The 19,670-nt window shown below is 39.0% G+C and overlaps 3 protein-coding genes across 4 annotated transcripts; 1 reads left to right on the top strand and 2 right to left on the bottom strand.

The window, feature by feature from the left end:
- LOC137940343 (protein DETOXIFICATION 27-like) lies at positions 1-7,924 on the top strand. Its single transcript, XM_068785360.1, has 8 exons — positions 1-255; positions 435-976; positions 1,063-1,149; positions 1,232-1,288; positions 1,437-1,675; positions 7,146-7,264; positions 7,510-7,596; positions 7,699-7,924. The coding sequence occupies exons 1-8, from the start codon at positions 1-3 to the stop codon at positions 7,774-7,776; spliced, it is 1,464 nt and encodes a 487-aa protein (XP_068641461.1). The 3' UTR covers positions 7,777-7,924.
- A 458-nt stretch (positions 7,925-8,382) lies between these two features.
- LOC137941997 (putative clathrin assembly protein At4g40080) lies at positions 8,383-9,766 on the bottom strand. Its single transcript, XM_068787653.1, has one exon. The coding sequence runs from the start codon at positions 9,729-9,731 to the stop codon at positions 8,694-8,696; it is 1,038 nt and encodes a 345-aa protein (XP_068643754.1). The 5' UTR covers positions 9,732-9,766; the 3' UTR covers positions 8,383-8,693.
- A 5,502-nt stretch (positions 9,767-15,268) lies between these two features.
- Positions 15,269-17,043, bottom strand: LOC137940344 (2-oxoglutarate-dependent dioxygenase 19-like). 2 transcript variants are annotated; one of them, XM_068785362.1, is made up of 4 exons: positions 16,726-17,043; positions 16,434-16,619; positions 15,930-16,127; positions 15,269-15,826 (listed from the first exon to the last, which is right to left on the bottom strand). In XM_068785362.1, the coding sequence occupies exons 1-4, from the start codon at positions 17,023-17,025 to the stop codon at positions 15,569-15,571; spliced, it is 942 nt and encodes a 313-aa protein (XP_068641463.1). In that variant the 5' UTR covers positions 17,026-17,043; the 3' UTR covers positions 15,269-15,568. The 2 variants fall into 2 exon arrangements, with proteins under 2 accessions (XP_068641463.1, XP_068641462.1); XM_068785361.1 differs by having other exon boundaries at positions 15,930-16,257; positions 16,384-16,619.
- Between the last annotated feature and the right edge of the window lie 2,627 nt (positions 17,044-19,670).

A 19,670-nucleotide genomic window follows, 5' to 3' on the forward strand; every position in this document is an offset into this window, starting at 1 on the left:
ATGGAGATGGGAGAGGGGAAGCTCCCTTTGCTAGGGGATGTGGGTGCTGAAGACCAAGAGCTTGGACCGGTTAAAAGGGTGTGCACAGAGTCGAAGAAACTGTGGAGGATTGTTGGTCCGGCTATTCTCAGTCGGATCGCCTTGTATACCATGAATGTTGCGACTCAGGCTTTCGCTGGACATTTGGGAGATCTGGAGCTCGCGTCCACCTCCATCGCTATAACTGTTATCTTCGGATTCAGCCTTGGCCTTCTGGTAATAACCCACAGAACAAGTAAGAATAAAAGCTTTGTATTGATCAAATAAGCAATGAATGAGTACAACTAAGCTCCCCTGGAGTGGAATTTGGATCGAACATCTTTGATTCTTCAATTGTTAATCGATTTCGCGACAGGTGTTCCTTTTTCTTCTTTTTACTTTCTAAAATGTTTCAGCTAGGGATGGCGAGCGCCCTGGAGACTCTCTGCGGGCAAGCATTCGGGGCGAAACATTACCGCATGATGGGCGTCTACATGCAGAGATCATGGATTGTCCTATTTTGCGTCGGTGTTCTTCTCTTGCCCATCTATATCTTCACGACCCCAATACTCAAACTAATCGGACAACCAGATGACATCGCTGAGCAGGCCGGGCAGGTCTCCATTTGGTTGATCCCTCTCCACTTCGCGTTTGTATTCCACTTTCCCCTGCAGAGATTTCTCCAGTGCCAAGTGAAGAACCACATCATTGCCTACGGCTCTGCTGCTTCACTTGTCATCAATGTCTTCTTGAACTGGTTATTCGTGCAAAGGTTTCATATGGGTCTTTTTGCCGCGACTCTCATCCTTAATCTTTCATGGTGGATTTTGGTTTTCGTACAGTTTGCTTACGCAGTTGGCGGTTGGTGCCCTCTTACCTGGACTGGTTTCACCATGGAAGCCTTCTCAGGCCTCTGGGAGTTTGTCAAACTGTCCGCTGCTTCTGGTGTGATGCTCTGGTACTCTTTTCCCTCTCATCTCTTTTTCAATTCTCTCACGAAGAAGATAAAAATTTATAGTAGTCGTACTGTCATTACTTGTGCAGCTTAGAAAACTGGTATTACAGAGTCTTGATCTTATTGACTGGGAATCTCAAGAATGCCAAAGTTGCCGTTGACGCGCTTTCGATCTGGTATGCTCGTCTCTGTCTTTTGTCTCTTTTGATGCTTGAGAAATGAAATCCTTTAAAAAAATTAATGTTCTGGTACTCACAGTATGACTATCAACGGCTGGGAAATGATGATTCCACTTGGTTTCTTCGCTGGCACAGGGTACGTTCCTGCAACTTCATTGATAACTATTTGCAGTAAATCAGTCACTAAAACATTATCAAGCCTGTTAGATTAGCTTATTTTCTTCACATAATAATTCCGGGTGTTAGATCAACCTGTAAGAATTACTTTTGTTTATATAATATAGGGTGCGTGTTGCGAACGAGTTAGGAGCAGGACATGGGAAGGCAGCAAAGTTTGCGACAATTGTATCAGTGTGTACTTCCATTGTGATAGGTGTCTTATTTTGGATCCTCATCGTCGGTCTTCATGATAAGTTCGCGCTCATCTTCACCAACAGTCCCATCGTCATCGACGCTGTCAACAAGCTTTCCATCCTTCTGGCCTTCACTATTCTTCTCAACAGCGTCCAGCCAATCCTCTCTGGTAAGACGGTTCTCCTTCTCGCGTTGGCAACATTCTGGTGTTCACTTTTATAAAAACAAAAATCTGATCCAAGATCAATTATAGAATAATTCAATAAAAAATAAAAAACCAAAGAAAAGAAACTACTTGTTTAAAAATATAGAGATTGTTAAGATTTACTCTGAGATTTCTTCCCTTGAGGAGAAATCATGTAAATATTAGGTGATTGTGTAATCCCGTTAATCACTCATAATTTTTCCATGTATATTCTATAAAACGGCTATTTAAGCCGATGATGTGAATAAGAAAATATGAAAGAAATTGAATTCGTATTCTTTAGTTGGTATCGGAGCAGGAGAATCCTCCTTCGCCTTCTCGTCCCCAAAGAATAGAGCGAAAGCTCTGTCCCGTAGTCTCTCGTCGCCGAAGAACAAAGCGAAAGCACTGTCCCGAAATCTCAATCACCGAAGAACAGAGAAAGCTCTGTACCATAATCTCAGTCCCTGTTCGGAAGTTCCGCCGGTCGCCGACGACCTCAGCCAAGCCACCGCTCGGCCTTCCATCAGAAAGTGTCGCCGACCGACGATGAAGAGCCTCACCAGCGTGCGTCTCGACGAAGACGAACCTACTCCGTCAGAACCTACTTCGACAGACCTTCCAGACGTCACCGACGACGACGATGGCCTTCCAACAAGCTGCTAGCCCAATCGGCGCCAACAAAGAGGAAGAGAGGCACCGTCTCGAGGAAGAAGATGAGGTGCAGGAAATTTAATTTTTCCCACTTAAACTTAGTTCCCAGTTTTATTATTTAGCTGAGCGACCCGGTCTCGGACCGGACCAAGATCAACCTAGCAAGCATAAGCGAACCGGACCAGACTGGATCTATTCACGGACCGGGTCGGACCGATAATAGATACCTAAACCGGGTCAACCCAGTGGCAGGAATCAGACCGGACCGAAAAAATTTGATGAAGTCATATTCAAAAAGCGGACCAGACCAGTTCTCTGATCGGAATGGAATCAGACACCCCAACAGGATTAACCCAAAAAACAGAAAGCGAACCAGACCAGTATTTTTGGGTGATCATCACCGATCTTCTTGCATCATGTCAAAAGAATCAAATCCAGACCGGTACTCACTATGGTGAGACTGGGTATACAAAGTCAAAATGTTATGAACTTATTGGGTATCCAGAATGGTGGGATCCTACTAAAGCGCTCGCAAACGGAACATTAAACCAAATAATTATGCTTCCGTTGTAGTAGCATAACCCTCCACCTCTGCTACATCCGGTAAGGTTTTTAATACTTCCACTCCTAGTAGAAATAGTGAATGGATAATTGATTCTGGTGCTACTGATCATATGACCTTGGACAATCATCATGTTGAAATTATGAAACTATCTGAACAAAATATTGTATCTATAGCAAATGGTACTCCCTCTCACTTTATTGGAGAAGGTTCCATCATCCTCGCTGAAAATCTGAGTCTTGATTCTGTATTAGTTATTCCAACCCTCAATCATAATTTATTATCAGTAGCTCAAATAACTTGCACTTTGCATTGTATTGTAATTTTTTTGCCTAACTATTGTGTGTTTAACGACATTCGAACTCGGAAGACATTTGGTTATGGTACTAGAAGGGGAAAACTCTATTACCTTGATCTGAAGCCAGATAGTTCTCATCGGTTAGCTCAAACATTCTTCGAGAAGAAATCTGCAAAAATGAGATTTGGTTATAGCATAAAAGGTTGGGTCACTCATCTTTTGGTTATTTAAGGAAACTGTTTCCAAAACTATTTGCCAGATTGTCTGTTTCAGATTTTAAGTGTGAGGTATGTGAATTGGCTAAAAGCCATCGTGTTCCATTTCAAATAAGCATGAATTGGAGTCCAACACCCTTTTATGATTATCCACCCTGATGTATGGGGTCCAAAAAATATAGCCTCTCTAAGTGATAAACGGTGGTTTGTTTCCTTTATATATTATCTCACCCGGATGACTTGGATTGGTTTAATGAAATCAAAAAGTGAAGTTACTTCACTGTTCAAACAATTTCACAAAATGATAGCCACTCAGTACCATTCTACAATATAAACTCTCCGCAGTGACAATGATGGAAAATTTGTTAATAAAAGTTTGAATGAATATCTAGATGATCATGGAATTAGTCATCAAACTATTTGTCCGTACACCCCTCAGCAAAATGGGGTTGCAAAGTAAAAGAACCGCCACCTTATTGACGATGTTCGTGCTTCCTTATTTGAAGTTCATATGTCGGCTAGTTATTGGGGTGAAGCCATCACAACTGCAACTTATCTTATCAACTGAATACCCTCGAGTGCGTTACAATTTAAGACTCCTTTGAGTGTTCTTCATGAAACTATAAGTTCACCTGCTGTGCCGAATCTGCCACCTAGAGTTTTTGGCTGTGTAGCCTTTGTTCATCTCCATAAGCCATTGAGAAATAAATTGGAACCCCGAGCTCTCAAGTGTGTCTTGTTTGGTTATGCTCAATATCAGAAAGGTTATCGTTGTTATTATCCTCCCTCTCGCAAATTGTATGTCACTCTTGATGTGGTATTTCATGAAGATCACATGTATTATTCTACTCTCGAATCTTCAATTCAGGAGGAAAACAGGATTGAATTGTAGACCCTTAATCGTCATTTGGATATCTTGGATACTACAAGTAGGAAGTATTCAGATTACAACAGTGAACATCAAAGTGATACACGTGAGCATGATTCACAGGATGGAGACTGACAAAAATAGATGGAAGTCATACAACCAGAGTCTCAGCCGACATCTTTACGAGATGGAGACAGACAAGACCAGATGGAAGTGATGTAACCAGAGTCTCAGCCGATATCTTCCCTCCTTCATAATGTACCAATGGATCAATTGCCTTCTGAGTCTGAGTCCATGTCTGAGGCTCAGGTAAGTTCCGAAACTCAACTAAGAGTGGTACCTCATCGAACCACAAGAGGAAAACCTAGAGTCAATTATGAACCTTTTCTCACCTCTAAATCTCAATATCCCATGCATAATTTTGTGTCTTATCATAGGTTGTCAAAGAAAAATGAAGTATTTGTGAATCAATTATCTGTTATATCTATTCCTAATAGTGTGCAGGAAGCCTTGACAGATCCTAAGTGGAAAGAAGTTATGAATGAATAAATGAAGTCCCTAAAAAAGAATTCAACATGGGAAGTGGTTGACCTACTTATAGGAAAGACACCAGTTGGATGCAGGTGGGTATTTATCATTAAATATAAAGCCGATGGCACCATTGAAAGGTTCAAAGCAAGGCTTGTTGCCAAAGGATATACTCAAACCTACGGGATCGATTATATGGAGACATTCGCACCAGTGGCCAAAATCAACATTGTTCGGATTCTACCATCTTTGGTTGTGAATCTTGACTGGCCCTTATATCAGTTTGATGTTAAAAATGCATTTTTACACGGAGATCTCCAAGAAGAAGTATATATGGAATTACCTCCTAGATGTATTATGCAAAACAAATGATGCAAACAAGTATGTAAATTGAGGAAATCCCTATATGGTTTGAAGCAATCCCCAAGGGCGTGGTTTGGAAGGTTCACAACTTTTATGAAATTTATCGGATACAAGCAAAGCAACTCAGATCATACTCTCTTCCTGAAATATAACAAGGAGGCCATCACAGCTCTTATTGTGTATGTTGATGATATGATAGTAACTTGGAATGATCCAGAAGAAGAAAACATTGCAAAGTCATCTTGCTAGAGAGTTTGAAATGAAAGATCTTGGCTACTTAAAATATTTTCTTGGTATTGAAGTGTCACGATCCAAGGAGGGAATTTTTCTATCTCAATGAAAATATGCTTTGGATTTATTGAAGGAAACTGGTATGACATCATGTAGTCCAGTCAATACTCCTATGGAAGAAAATTTGAAGTTGGGAACACATTCAGATCAAGTCTTTGCTAACAAGGAACGTTATCAGAGAATAGTTGGGAGGTTAATATATCTTGCACATGCCAGACCAGATTTAGCTTATGTACTAAGCGTGGTTAGTCAGTTTATGCACTCTCCAAGTGAAGAACATATGAATGCTGTCAACCGTATCCTGCGGTTCTTGAAATCATCTCTAGAGAAAGGAATTTTATTTAAAAAGGGAGGTGACTTGAAAATTGAAGGTTATACTAATGTCGATTGGGCTGGGTCAATAGAGGATCGACGGTCTACATCTGGATACATTACATTTGTAGGTGAAAATTTGGTCACTGGGAGAAGTAAGAAAAAAGAGGTGGTGGCTAGATCGTCAGTTGAAGCCGGATACAAGGGAATGGCCAAGGCAATATGTGAATTATTACGGATAAAAAATCTGATACAAGAACTATATATTGAGCAAACAAGTCCTATAAAATTATACTGTGACAGTAAGGCAGCAAGTGATATTGCCCACAACCATTCCAGCATGATAGAACTAAACATGTTGAAGTTGATAGACACTTTATTAAAGAAAAGTTAGAAGCAAAAATCATTGAAGTCCCTCATGCTCGATTTGAGGATCAGCTTATCGATGTGCTAACAAAGGCAGCGTCTTACCGAGCTTTTAACAATTGTCTTGACAAGTTGGGCATGAGTGATATCTATGCACCAACTTGAGGGGGAGTGTTAAGATTTACTCTGAGATTTCTTCCCTTAAGGAGAAATCATGTAAATATTCTGTAAATCCGGTGATAGTGTAATCCTATTAATCACACATAATTCTTCCATGTATATTCTGTAAAACGGTTATTTAAGCCGATGAAGTGAATGAGAAAATATGAAAGAAAATGAATTCGTATTCTTTGGTGAGATTAACCATTTTAGAAGGGTGGTAAGGACTTTGGAGACTGTTTCTTAAGTCTCTTTATATCTCTTTAAAGGATCTTATGGCTTTCGAAAGTGATATTACGGGTCTGTTTGGAACCCCTAGAATAGAAAAGAAAAGAAAAGAAAAGAAAGAGAAGAGAAAGAGAATGAGAAAAGAAAAAAAAAGAAAAGAGGTTTCTTTTCTTTTGTTTGGATGTCCATGGAAAATTAGAGAAAATGAAAGAGAAATTAGTAATATTTTAAAATTTTGATGATTAAAATTTTCTCTATCGCTTTCTATTTTTTTTCTTATCTCTTGAAATTTCACTATTTTAAGATGGAAAATATTATAACTAAAAGAGAAACTATATTTCTCTTTCATTTTTTTTTATCTCTCCATGATTCTCTACTGCCAAATAACAGAAAATCATTTTCTTTCTTATATTTTCATTTCTTTTCTAGGGGTTCCGAGCAGACCCTAAAGGAACTACAAATTTGATAACTGCTCAACTAAAAACCACATCTATTTAATTGAAAAGACTATTTCAAAAAACTTGAAATTTCAAAATTCAAAATTTAGAAATTTTTAATCTTATATGAATAAGCAAATTAGATCATCTACATTAATGTTTTTGTTTTTACAGGCGTTGCAGTGGGTTCAGGGTGGCAAGCTATAGTGGCATACATTAATGTAGGAAGCTACTACTTCATCGGTGTCCCTCTTGGAATATTCTTGGGTTGGGTCTTCAAACTTGGAGTCTTGGTATGTGTTTCAATCATAAAAAAAAAATTAAGGGTTGTCACATTCGATTGATTTCATTGCCTATATATGCAATTTTATTTTATAAAACATTGGCATTTTGACAATCATAATGGAAATTATGACATCTAGAAAATTGTAGCAAAAAATTGTCCACGATGGTCCATGACATGAATTAAAAGTAACAGAGATGTTTAATTATGGAAAAGTAGCAGTCCATTATCTCAATCATTGGTCTCTAATTGTAGGGAATATGGGCTGGGATGATTGGTGGGACCACCGTCCAAACGGTGATACTAGCTTATCTTACAATTCGATGTGACTGGGACAAGGAGGTAAAGATATCCATGCGAGGCTTCTCATTTAAGCTTGGTATTTCTTCTTCCTCGTATTGTTTAGTTAACAAAAAGAGTTTCTGTTTGGACTTCTTGTTATAGGCGATGAAGGCCAGCATACGTGTGGGCAAAGATGCAATTGTTCGGCGCAAACAACCATGTTTTGTTTTGGTCAAATAATGCTCGTAGTATTTTATGTTAAGGAATAATTTCATATGGATTAGTGAAAACAAATATGTTGAGTTTATTAGTGGGGAAAATAGTTTCCTAAAATGGCTAAAGTAGGTACTCATATGTAGACCTGCACCCAAATTATCCACATGTAAGAGCCCAGAGAGCCTACAAATGAAGGGGAATGTTAAAGAATAGTTCCACATGGATTAGTGAGGAAAAATATGTTGAGATTATTAATTAGGAAAGAGGTTTCCTAAAATGACTAGTCATTTTGCGATCCCAAATCATCTTAGCAGTAGTAGATATTTACAACTTGATTCTCTTGGTATTCTACTTCGGCCCAAAAATGAACCAATCCAGGACTTCCTAAATGCTCCATAATTTCAAGATTCGATGTAAAGGGGAGGAGTTACTATTGTAGTTCATCTTTGATCGTTCAGTTTCTTATAAGCCGTCTTCGTTATTCTCTTCACAGGCCAATTGATGGGTAACTCATAGACTTGCAGGCTCTGAGAGCTAGTAATCGTTTGGAAAGATGGGATTTTATGAAGCAAACCAAGATAAACCGCGGTAGAGCGTGGAAGTAAATAGATTTTGAGTTTTCAAGGCATGATGAGAATCTGTTCCAAATACATATCCAAGTGATGAAGAACAAGTGCAAACAATTCGCAATTAAGGAATAACAAATGCAAACAGATCGGAGAGACTGTAACCTATTCAAAGTCACCTTTTCGATTTTGACAATAATCGTGTCATTCTCTTGTCTGCTTAAATATTGTTTTCTTTCTTACTTGTCTTCTGCAACTTCAAGAGGAAATCCTACCTAATCTTGATCCTTCAACTGCACCATAAACTCCTTTCGATATCCCTGTCAGCATTACAGATCCACGAATCAACAACAAACATTTCCACTCCGAGCTAACTCACCCAAACCGATTCAAAACTGTAACTATCCTTCCTGAAGGAAAGTGAATCGAGTCTCGTGATGTCACAACTCGCTCGAATAACCGAGCCGACTCGCTTTCTATTCCTCTCCCTTTTAGCGTTCTTCCGTCTCCTCTTTCCTCCACTATCCCGATCTTCTCCTTTATCTCTCCCACCAAATTCAGCAGCACGTCTCCTCCGACGAGCTTGCTCTTTTCTTCGATGGAACATAGAAACAGTACCCTTTGTTTGCAGTCCTCTAGTCTCTTCAAAACGCAGACCAACTCCACTGACTCACCGAAACTTAAACACCCCAACCTCTCTCTCGTCTCCTTCACTCTCAACAATATCTCCTTTTGAGTTAAAACGCTCTCTTCCCCAGCCAGCTTCATCACCTCCCCCACCAATCTGTTCTCTGTAAAATACGCGTATTCTGGCACTTTCCCTATGTCTTCCACTACGCCTACCAAAGCGTCTATCTCTTTTACAAGATCTCCATTTGAAAGAGCCGCTACCATCTCATCCGTAGTACAACTAGTTTGGGAATGGAAAGCACCTAGAACTCTTGAAACATACAACATCTGTTCTAGAACTCGAGCATACCATCTTACCCACACGGAGAGTTGCCACGCCACCGGATTAGACTCATCCCGGAAATTGGATAGATTGAGATAGTTGCGGCCGCCGGCGTAAGGATAAATTGAGAGCTGATCTTGCAAGATGAAGGATCCGCTTCTGATGATGTGGTGAATCGAGATCAAACACTTCAAGGCGACGGAAGAATTCCGCGTGGTGTGAAGGCGATCCATGAGAGTTTCGATGCAGGCGGCGGCGGTAAGGCGAGAGCCATGTCCGAGAGATAGGAGGCTGTTAAGGTGCCTGTCTCGCGGTGGGGTGGCAGGGTCATGGGTGGTTGCTCGGAGGACCGCGGGCAGAGGAGACAGGGAATCCGGTTTAGAAAGAAGGGTTGCTTTGGTTATGGAGGCTTTGTCCTTGAAGTAGCCTAAGATGTCGCGGAAGCTAGCAGGTCTACCCATTAGGTGGAGAGAGAAAATCAGAGAAGAAGAGAGATGAGGAGGGTAGATAATGGAAGTTCTTGGCTAGTTGACGTAAGGAGATAACCATTGGAAAGAAGTTTTCATTTATGAGGATAGTAACCACTAAACAGACATTTATAACAATGATCCTGACTGTTGATGGTTGGACAACAGTTCTTTCTGACGGTCAAAAAGTAGATTAATCTAGCTCAGAGTTTATTAAGATGGATGAAGGTGGCGGATTAGGTATCTCATTTGACCAAGCCAGTGAGGTATACCCATAATAATGTTAATTCTCGTCAACTGGCAGCATCTGATCAACTTAAATGGAAAAAATAATGGATAGAGTTTGCCAATTTTGACATTTCAAGATTATCCCCGTTAACAGATGGCCAAAACGAAGATAATGTTTTCGTAAAGGTTCGATCGGCTCTGCAGACCCTGAAAGAACCAAGACGACCCACAAAACAACCCTTCTGCAAAACACTGTAGAGAAACATTTACTCGTCTCCTCTTATCTTTCAGTAGCTTCTGTCGGCAGCTCCTGTAATGTCAGTATCTCACTATCCAAATCGTCTCCACATTTATTTTGGGCATCGAAGGTGGTTGATGGATATTTTTCCTTCCAAAATGCAGAAGCAAAACTTGTGGAGAACTGCATCATTATTTTTTTTTTCTTTTATGGTTTGTGCTTTCAGTACAGAGAGGATAACGTAACCACCAAGTTGTAAAGTGAAACCAGTCTCACAGGACCACACGAACTGCTTCTTAAACAAAACGGAAATGGGTGTCAAGATTTAGAAATGTTTTAAGTAATCTAATGATAGGAACAGCTTAACAGTGCCCTATTAAAATCTAAGAATGATTACCACATAGTTTATAGTCTAATCAAATCCAAGCAAGACTTCCCATCAAGCTTGTAGCTTTGCTGAAACTCCAAGTAGTCTTTATAATCTTACAATGTGATATTAGCTAATTTATATATATATATATATATATATGAAGTGATAGGAAACCAACTCCCGACTATGGTCCTCCAATATCTAATGGTTCAAATTGATGGCAAGCTATGAGCTTCTACATCAAGTGAGACTTATTATAAAGCTTTATACATCGTTTTAAAATATCTTTTTAGTACACATTTAATTGAAGAATATCCACATTATCCTTGTTCATGATAGAATGCATACATTAAGTCTTCTTATTAAATATATATCATAAATGAGATTTGAATTGTAATTAAATATATTGGTACAATTATCTTACCCCACAAGAAGATTTTTGTACTTCCATATTTAATTAGCTAGATGGAATGGAAATTTATTTTATCTCTTGATTATCCCCCTAGCACTAGAACAATATGACTCAGTGTTTAGTTTCATCATAAAAGTTCAATTATCAATCAAATTGTGTGTTAAAATATTTGCCCATAATTAGATTTTAATGATACGTTGATTCATATATATTTTGGGTATGACTTTGTTGAGCCTACCATGTATGTGCAACATGATGTGTCTCAATTTTATGTGATGTAAGTATGATTGTTGTTTATTTATCATTTGCACCACTCCATCTTTGATATTCTCCGATAATTCATCTAAAATTCATTATCGGAGTGGTGATAATTATAGGCTTGAAAGGAGAAAATTCTTCTTCAGATGGGGTGCCTAGAACTTGATTATGCTATTAAAAAGGAAGAACCTACTATACCTATTGATAGGGGTGGTTTCGAACCGAGCAGACTCGTGAGCGTCTCGATTCAATTTGGTATACCCGAATCTCGAGCGAAGTTTGAGATCCGGGATCAGCTCGTTTACATTAACGAGCCGAGCTCGACCGAATCAAAGTTCGGCTCAAAAGCTCGCGAGCTGGCTCGTTAGATTAACGAGTCGACGCGGGATTCGCGAGTAGCCTAAGAAGCACGGCTCGATTTGATTCGGTATACCCGAATCTCGAGCCAAGTTCGAGATCCGGGATCGGCTTGTTTAAATTAACGAGCCGAGATCGACCGAATCAAGGTTCGGCTCGAAAGCTAGCGAGACGGTGCGAGATTCGAGGGAGTCGGGACCGGAGCGCCGAGTGGAGCGAGAGCGAGAGCGATGGGTGAAAAATTCTTCCTCCCCTCGTCACCGCTGAGCCCTCCGGCCGCCTCTGTCGCCGCCGTTATCCATGACAAAAGTTCCTCGCCGGTGCCGCTGGTTCCCTCAGCGTCGTTCCTCGTCTTGACGAAAAACCAGAACCAGCAGAAGTAGAGATAGGGAGAAATAATTTCACCCTCCTCCCCGCCCCCACCCCAACGCGAAGATGATTTCACACATGCGAGATCATATAGTGAAATTTTTTTTAAATAAATTGAAAATACATTTTAGTAGAAATAAGTTTCTAGAGACTATTAGTGTCTCTTGTTTTTTGTAAATATTTTTTTAGTTGAAAATTCTTATTAAAAAAATCATGTAATTTTCTAAGTAAGATTTTCCTGCCAAGATGGGATAGAAAACCGTATAGAAAATTTTTGAATAAGTATTTGACAGTCGATGCTGTAATATTTTTAGCATGGGCAATTTTCATAGCAATTTTGTATTTGACATTTTATTTGATTAAAATTTTATCGATAAGTATAGTAATATATTAGATTGATTATTAATTTTTATTTATTTCCCTAGAAGAGGCAATAAGAGGTCCATTTAACTTTCCTAAGAAATTTTTAAAATATTTCTTGTAATATTCTAATAAGTCACTAATAGTAATAGAATTTTATTTAAAGGTTTTTTTTTAAATATGTATCATAGGAAAAATATTTCTAGTTTTTCCAAGAATATAAATTTTCAACTAGGGGCACTAAGGAGGCCATAGTAAATTTATGGCCAGATTCAAAAATTACAAAATAAGCTAGACAATATTTGAAGTAAAAAAATTAATATTGGTGCGTTCTAATCCATTATTGAAATCAGTCGTGAACCTCCCCTATCATTGTTTTTTTAAATGTATGCATAATCATATATATAATTTATTTCACATATATTTTATATAGAGTATTAAATGTAGATTAAGCTCGAACTCTGCTAGAGCTCGAGCTCGAACTCGATTAAAATTATTAGGCTCGAGTTTGATTACAATTTTAGGTTCGAGGCTATGGTCGATCGAGCTCAAATTCAAAATATTTAAATCAAGCTTGGCTTGAACAAGGTTCGGACTCAACTGGATTCGATGCCTCCCTTATGCCCAATTTTAAGTAGAGGTCATTCCCAATTTTATGTAAAATGTATGTATAATTTTATACACAATTTTTTTGACATATATTTTTTGAAAAGTTTTAAATATATGTTGGAGCACAAACTCGAGATTTGTATTTTTTGAAATTTTTTAAATGAATGTTGAAGCTCGAACTCAGCTCGACTCGAACTCAGTTAAAATTATTAGGCGTGAGCTCGGTAAAATTTTTAGGCTCAAGCCTTGGCTCGGTTCGAGCTCAAGCTCAAAATATTTAAATCAAGTTCGACTCGAATATAAGGAGATTCGGGGTCGACTCGGCTCGAGGCCACCCCTACCTATTGATACTAGCACTACAACTGAGATTGTTTTGTATGACCACTTGGAGCAATCCAATCGGTTAAGCATGATGTTCATAAAATCTTGCATTTCGACCAGTATTCGTGGCTCCATACCTCAATCTTGGGAAGTTTAAGGACTGCATGAAGACTATTGACAAATAGTTTAAGCATTCTGATATGGCACTTGCTAGTACTTTGATGAGCAAATTATCATCTATGAAACTCACCAACACTACATTGTGTATATGAGCATATCATACAAATGAGAGATATAGTTGCTCAAGTCAAGTCTCTCGAGATTGAGATCTCTTAGTTGTTCCTGGTGCATCTTGTTTTGAATTTTCACCTATCCCAGTACATGCCCTTAAAGAATTTCTTAAAACACAAATAAAGAGAAATGGTTAATTATAAACTCTTGGCCACGTGTGTTCAAGAAGAAGGGAGATTGATTCAAAAATATAGAGAAAGTGCACATCATGGAATGGTGAACAAGTGAGCCATTAAGCAAAAGGGAAAATGTGTAGTTTTTGTCCATTCTAATAAAAATGTGGCTGCCCAATGCTTCTTCCATAAAAAAGGGACACATCTGGATGGACTGCCCAAGAGTAAGGTTTGGTTTAAAAATTCAACTTATGGTGGATTGATTTTGGTTTAATGATATATGTTGCAAATATCATGTAGGCTTTCTTAAACGAAAGAGAACCAATAGATAGTGAATAAAACATCTGTTAAAGAAACATAATGCATTTACATGTGGAAATTATTGGAACCAACAAACTCATTTTGAGTATTAATTATTTTTTGGATTTAGAACAAATATTTTATATTCCTAGTTTTTCCATAAACTTAATTTTTGTACGAAGTTTTATCAATGGGTTTTTCAATCAATATTTTTGCTACTTCTTTCACTTTATTAAAAAAACTCAATTTTTATTAGCAATGGTACAATCGATGATGGTTTGTTCTAAATCCATTTAAATAATTCAACTTCTTTTAGTTTGATAACTACACATAGTAATATTGGTGTTAACTTTGTGTTATGAATGAGAAATTTTCTACATTATGTTATCGAAGATTGGGTCATCCGTTGAGAAAATCAAACATTAGTACATGATGGGACACTTTTACCTCTTGATTTGACTGGTTTTAATTCATGTGTGGATTGCATTAAGGATAAATAGACCAATAAGAAACATAAAGGTGCTAGGAGAAGTTTTGACATATTTGGGATAACACACATTGATATTTGTTATCCTGATATAATTGTGAGTAGTCAGACATACTTCATCTCTTTTATTGACGATTATTGACGATATATATATATATACACTTATTGCATAATAAGAATGAACCATTGGATGCTTTTCAAATATATAAAATAGAGGTAGGGAAATAATGTGAAAAACATGTTAAAATTATGATATCGGATAGAGGTGGAGAATATTATGATAAGTACCCTGGAAGTGAACAAACACCTGCTCTATTTGTTATGGTTCTCAAGGAACATGAAATTATTGCACAATATACTATATCTGCCTCCCATATCAAAATTGTGTAGTAAAAAACAAGAAACAAAATATTTTTAGACACGATGAGGACTATGCTTAACAACTCCAAAATACAACTGTTAAAATAGCAATGAATATTTGAAGCCAAGTTTCAACTAAGGCAACTACCTACTAAAACACCATTTTAAGTTAGAGAAAAAGTTGGAAACCAAGTTTAAATCATATCTGCATTTGGAGTTGTCAATCAAAAGTTCAGGTTTATAATCCACACCCAAAGGAAATTGGACCCTAAAACTACTAGCACCTACTTTATATGCTAATATAGGGCCTACAATGTGACTATATAATAAATCCTCAATCAAGTAAACTCATTCAATGGTTGTTTATATTTTATACATGATACATGTTGGTGTTAAAGCTTATAAATAAAAAGTACTATGAAAATATTGGATCCTTAACTTTTTATTTTAAATTTATAAACTATAATTACTATTTCATCTTACATAAATATTCACATGTAAGATAAAATATCAGTTTTTCTCGTTAATTCATAATGTTAATGCTTCACTGGGAATTTTACTCAAAAGGTTTGTGGCAGCTCCTCTACTCCCCCCCACTCTTCATCTTCTCCACCTCCTCACCGCCGACAACAGGGAGGTCGACTGCCCTTCCTCGTCAGTTTTAGAGACGAAGAGGGGCCAATAAGAGACCTAAGTAGCCTGCAGACCAAAGGAGCTAATATACTACTCATCTGGCAGTCGATGCACCTGTTAGGCCTTCAACGAACAGTTGAGAGTCTAACCAAGTCCAAGCAAGTCTTCCCATTCAGCCTGTTGCTCTGCTGAAACTCCAAGTAGTCTCTGTATTTCATCTCACGGTATGCAGCTGGGTGGGACTCGTCGTCCACCAGTTCTGGCGCTGGGCCAACGAATGTCTCCAGGGATGGCCCGTGCGCCATGGCAATGGAGATTCTCGTATTCTCACTGTTCACTACCGCACGATGCAGCACACTCTTGTACCTTCCGTTGCTTAGTATCTGTACGTTTAAACATTCAAGGCTCGGATCAAAGTTAACCTAACAGGAAGCAGAAAATATAAAAGAAAACAAGCATCTGCAGACTATATCGACTCTGATTTACCTCAAGATGATCTCCTATATTGACAAGGAAGGAGTTGGGAATCGACTGCACCTGGACCCATTTCCCATCGTGCAGGACTTGGAGCCCTCCGACATTGTTCTCAATTAGAACAGTCAGTAGCCCATGATCAGAGTGAGGCGGCATTCCCATCGCAAGTTGTGGCTGAGGGCAACGAGGGTAAAAATTGCCGATGAGGATCTGGAACCCATCATCAAGATTCAGAGCCTTCTCTACGTAGGATTCATTTAACCCCAACCCCTCTGATATTCCTCCCAGCAAAACCCTCACCATCTCTCTTATAATTGTTGAATACTGTGATGAGATATCCCTAAGAAGGAATCAAGAATCCAGTACTAATTCAAATTGTGTGTCAAAGAATGGAGAAGGTGACCTGTTTTATGAAAACATTTGGGGAATGACTTCAATCTGGGCCCAAATTAAGTTAAAAGAATACCTGAAATCGGATGGATTCGGAGGAGAGTGGAAACTGGGGTGCACAAATACCTTAAGAAAATCTCTCCAGCACAAAACCTTTTCTACTGCAGTATTGAAACTGGTTCCGCAGCGTATGGGGTCCAATACGTGATTCCCTGAAAACTCCCTCTTCTCCTCTTCTGGTAGATTGAAGAACCTCCTGGTCGCCTCCATAATCCCTTCCCTCAGTTCCTCCCGCACCCCGTGATTTATCACCTGTTCGTTATTGATTATTCTCAATACCAAGTACTTCGAATAACTTAAATAAACATCTTAAAATTAGGTGCGCAACACCAAAAAGTCTCGGTAATCGTAGGCTTACCATAAAGAATCCCCATTCACGGCAGGCATAAGCGAGATCTCGAATTACCTGCGAACGTTGTGCAGGGGAGCCGGAGGTGAGAAGAGAAAAATCAATGGTGGGAAGTAAAACAGAGGTATCAGCCCGGGAAACAAGTGAGTCATCGGAATCCGGATGGGCATAGTTGGGAGGAAGTTCTATGAGAGAGTATGCTTCAGTGAGGTGTTTGATGGTGCTGCTGGGACGAGGCTGGATATTGATATTGATCGGAGAAGTCGACGCCATCGAAGAGAGAATGCTGAAGCCCTCCCAAACCACCATCTACAAGGAGTTGTGTGGCCGTCGATGCAGCGAACTCCAGCTTTAATTCCATTCCTGTAAGGCTGCTTGATGCACCTAGAGCTGAGAATTAGACAAACCAGTCTTGTCGTGATTACATCCAACATGGGTCCTCCACGTAAATGTACGATTAGATGGTCTTGGAGAGTTCATAGATTCGTAGAATCTGTTACGTAGGTGCGTTGAATGTAAACCCGCTTACCCGCTTACCCGATTAGGCCACACGGTTTTGGCCTGACCCGATTAAGCCAAAACAGGGTTTTGAGTTTATAAGAGGGTTTGCGATAGGAGAAATTGAAAATCGATTTATAATCTCGGAGCCGCACAACTCTTGGTCTTCGATTTTGAGGAATCGCTCGTCGTCTCTTCCCGTGGAGAAGATTGTTGCCGAACCACGTAATTTCTATGCTTTGTGTGTGATTGATTTACTTCTTTATTTCCTCGTTTTTATTTCTCATTTACATATATATTTCGTTACAGGATATAATTTTAAATTGTTTTCGATTCAGTTATAAAACACTAGTATCAGAATTGTCTTTCCAGCAACGGTGCCGGATCTCAGCTCATCTCTCTGCTTCCGCAACTCTGAACGGTGATAGAGAGATCTCTGTCCTGAGTGAGAGAAACTCGTTTTTCATGAGTCCTGTGGGAGCCCTGTTCTGTTGGTTGTTTCTGTAAGTACTGAGAGGGCTTAATCAATCGAGCAAGGGAACTTAATTTTTTTTTCCCTTTTGCGATTGAGATTATTTTGGTCAAATGGTTGCGAAGTATACAGTAGAGAAGTTCGATGGGCAGATGAGTTTAAGTCTATGGCGCGTGAAAATACGTGCCCTATTGGTTCAACAGGGTTTCTACAAAGCGTTGAATGGGAAGGAGAAGCTTCCAGCGATGATGTCAGAGGAAGACAAGGAGGAACTTGACATCAAAGAACTTAGTTCAATTCAGTTGTGTTTGACGGGTGAGGTTTTGCGGGAGGTTGTGGATGAGACTATCGCAGGTAGTTTGTGGCTCAAGTTGGAGAGTATTTATATGACTAAATCTCTCATGAACAAGTTATACTTGAAACAACGCCTCTACACTCTTCGGATGAAAGAAGGTATATCTATTAAAGAACATCTTAATGAATTCAATAAGATTGTTAAAGATTTGAAAATATTGATGTTACTATTGAAGATGAGGATCAAACATTGATTATACTGTGCTCTTTACCTTTCTCTTATGAGCACGTTGTTACGACTATGCTCCATGGGAGCTATACCATATCTATGGAGGATGTTAAGGCATCCTTATACTCTAAGGAGTTGAGGAAGAAGGTGTCTACCAATGGGAGTGAGGAACAAGCAGATGGTCTGTTTGTTAGAGGGAGAACGAAGGAAAAAGATTTATCAAATTCTAAAGGCAGTGGTCGTTCTAGGTCAAAGTCAAAAGGGAAAAAGGGCAAGTGCAATTATTGTCGTTAACCGGGTCACTTTGTACGAGACTGTCCAAAACTCAAAGAGAAGGAAATAAAGATGTTGCTAGGGTTGCTGAAGATCATTCGGATGGTTCAGAATTTGTTCTCTCAATTGATGCTTGTGCTGCACACTCACAAGATGAATGGATACTTGACTCGGACTGCTCCTTCCACATGTGTGCTACCAAGGATTACTTTGCGACATATCAGTCAGTGAATGGTGGTACAGTTTTGATAGGGAACAACATGCCCTGTAAAACTATAGGGATTGGAACGGTTCAAATCAAGATGCATGACGGTATAGTAAGGACTCAGACTTTCGACATATACCAGATTTGAAGAAAAATATTATTTCTCTTGATTCTCTTGGTTGCATATATACTGCTGAAGGTGGAGTTATTAAGGTCTGTAAAGGTGTTTTGGTTGTAATGAAAGGGAAAAAAGGTTGGTAACCTTTAAGTGCTTCAAGGCAGTACAATTATAGGTGTTGCAGCAGTTTCCTCATCTGCAGATTCAGATTCAGACACTACTCGCCGATGGCATATGCGCTTATGGCATATGAGTGAGAGGAGTATGACAGTTTTGAGCAAACAGGGTCTGCTTGGTGGTAAAAAAACAGGGAATTTAGACTTCTGTTAATATTGTGTTTTTGGGGGAAAAAATGACTTAAATTTAGTACAGCAATCCACAGAACCAAGGGTACAGTGGACTATATTCATTCTGACTTAAACGGTCCCTCTCATCTTACTTAAAAAGGTAGTGCTCGTCGGTACTTCATTAACTTCATTGATGACTACTCTAGGAAGGTTTGGATTTATCCACTGAAGACAAAGGATGAAGTGTTTCTTACTTTCAAGCAGTTTAAGGCCATCATTGATAACCAAACTGAAAAGAAGATCAAGCGTCTAAAGACTGATAATGGTTTGGAGTTCTGTTTAGGGGAGTTTAATGATTTCTTCAAAAAAGTGGGAATCGTTCGGCATCTCACAGTTAGGAATGTCAGAGCGGTTCCGTCCACTCTTGTTAGTGTTTGTGGTTTGAGTTAGGTACTTGGCTTTCCGCACCTTAAACGGCTAGTCTTTTCGGGTTGTATTGGCTAGGTATCTAACTCAGAACTTCGTAGTTAAGCGAGTTTGGGCGAGAGTAATTCTAGGATGGGTGACCTCCTGGGAAG

The sequence above is a fragment of the Aristolochia californica genome, unplaced genomic scaffold (assembly GCF_029961685.1).
Source record: "Aristolochia californica isolate CCGP_79_NKW_82.1479 unplaced genomic scaffold, dmAriCali1.0.hap1 SCAF_9, whole genome shotgun sequence".
In the NCBI taxonomy this organism is placed as follows: Eukaryota; Viridiplantae; Streptophyta; class Magnoliopsida; order Piperales; family Aristolochiaceae; genus Aristolochia; species Aristolochia californica.

Bases quoted from the DNA above. Each gene is read 5' to 3' on its own strand.
- LOC137941997 (XM_068787653.1), bottom strand. From the start codon at position 9,731: ATGGGTAGACCTGCTAGCTTCCGCGACATCTTAGGCTACTTCAAGGAC.
- LOC137940343 (XM_068785360.1), top strand. From the start codon at position 1: ATGGAGATGGGAGAGGGGAAGCTCCCTTTGCTAGGGGATGTGGGTGCT. The intron at 256-434 runs GTAATAACCCAC...AAAATGTTTCAG, and splicing joins GATTCAGCCTTGGCCTTCTG to CTAGGGATGGCGAGCGCCCT. The intron at 977-1,062 runs GTACTCTTTTCC...TTACTTGTGCAG, and splicing joins GCTTCTGGTGTGATGCTCTG to CTTAGAAAACTGGTATTACA.
- LOC137940344 (XM_068785361.1), bottom strand. From the start codon at position 17,025: ATGGTGGTTTGGGAGGGCTTCAGCATTCTCTCTTCGATGGCGTCGACT. The intron at 16,258-16,383 runs GTATTCTTTTAA...ATTCCTTCTTAG, and splicing joins CCGAATCCATCCGATTTCAG to GGATATCTCATCACAGTATT. The intron at 15,827-15,929 runs GTAAATCAGAGT...TTAAACGTACAG, and splicing joins ATATAGGAGATCATCTTGAG to ATACTAAGCAACGGAAGGTA.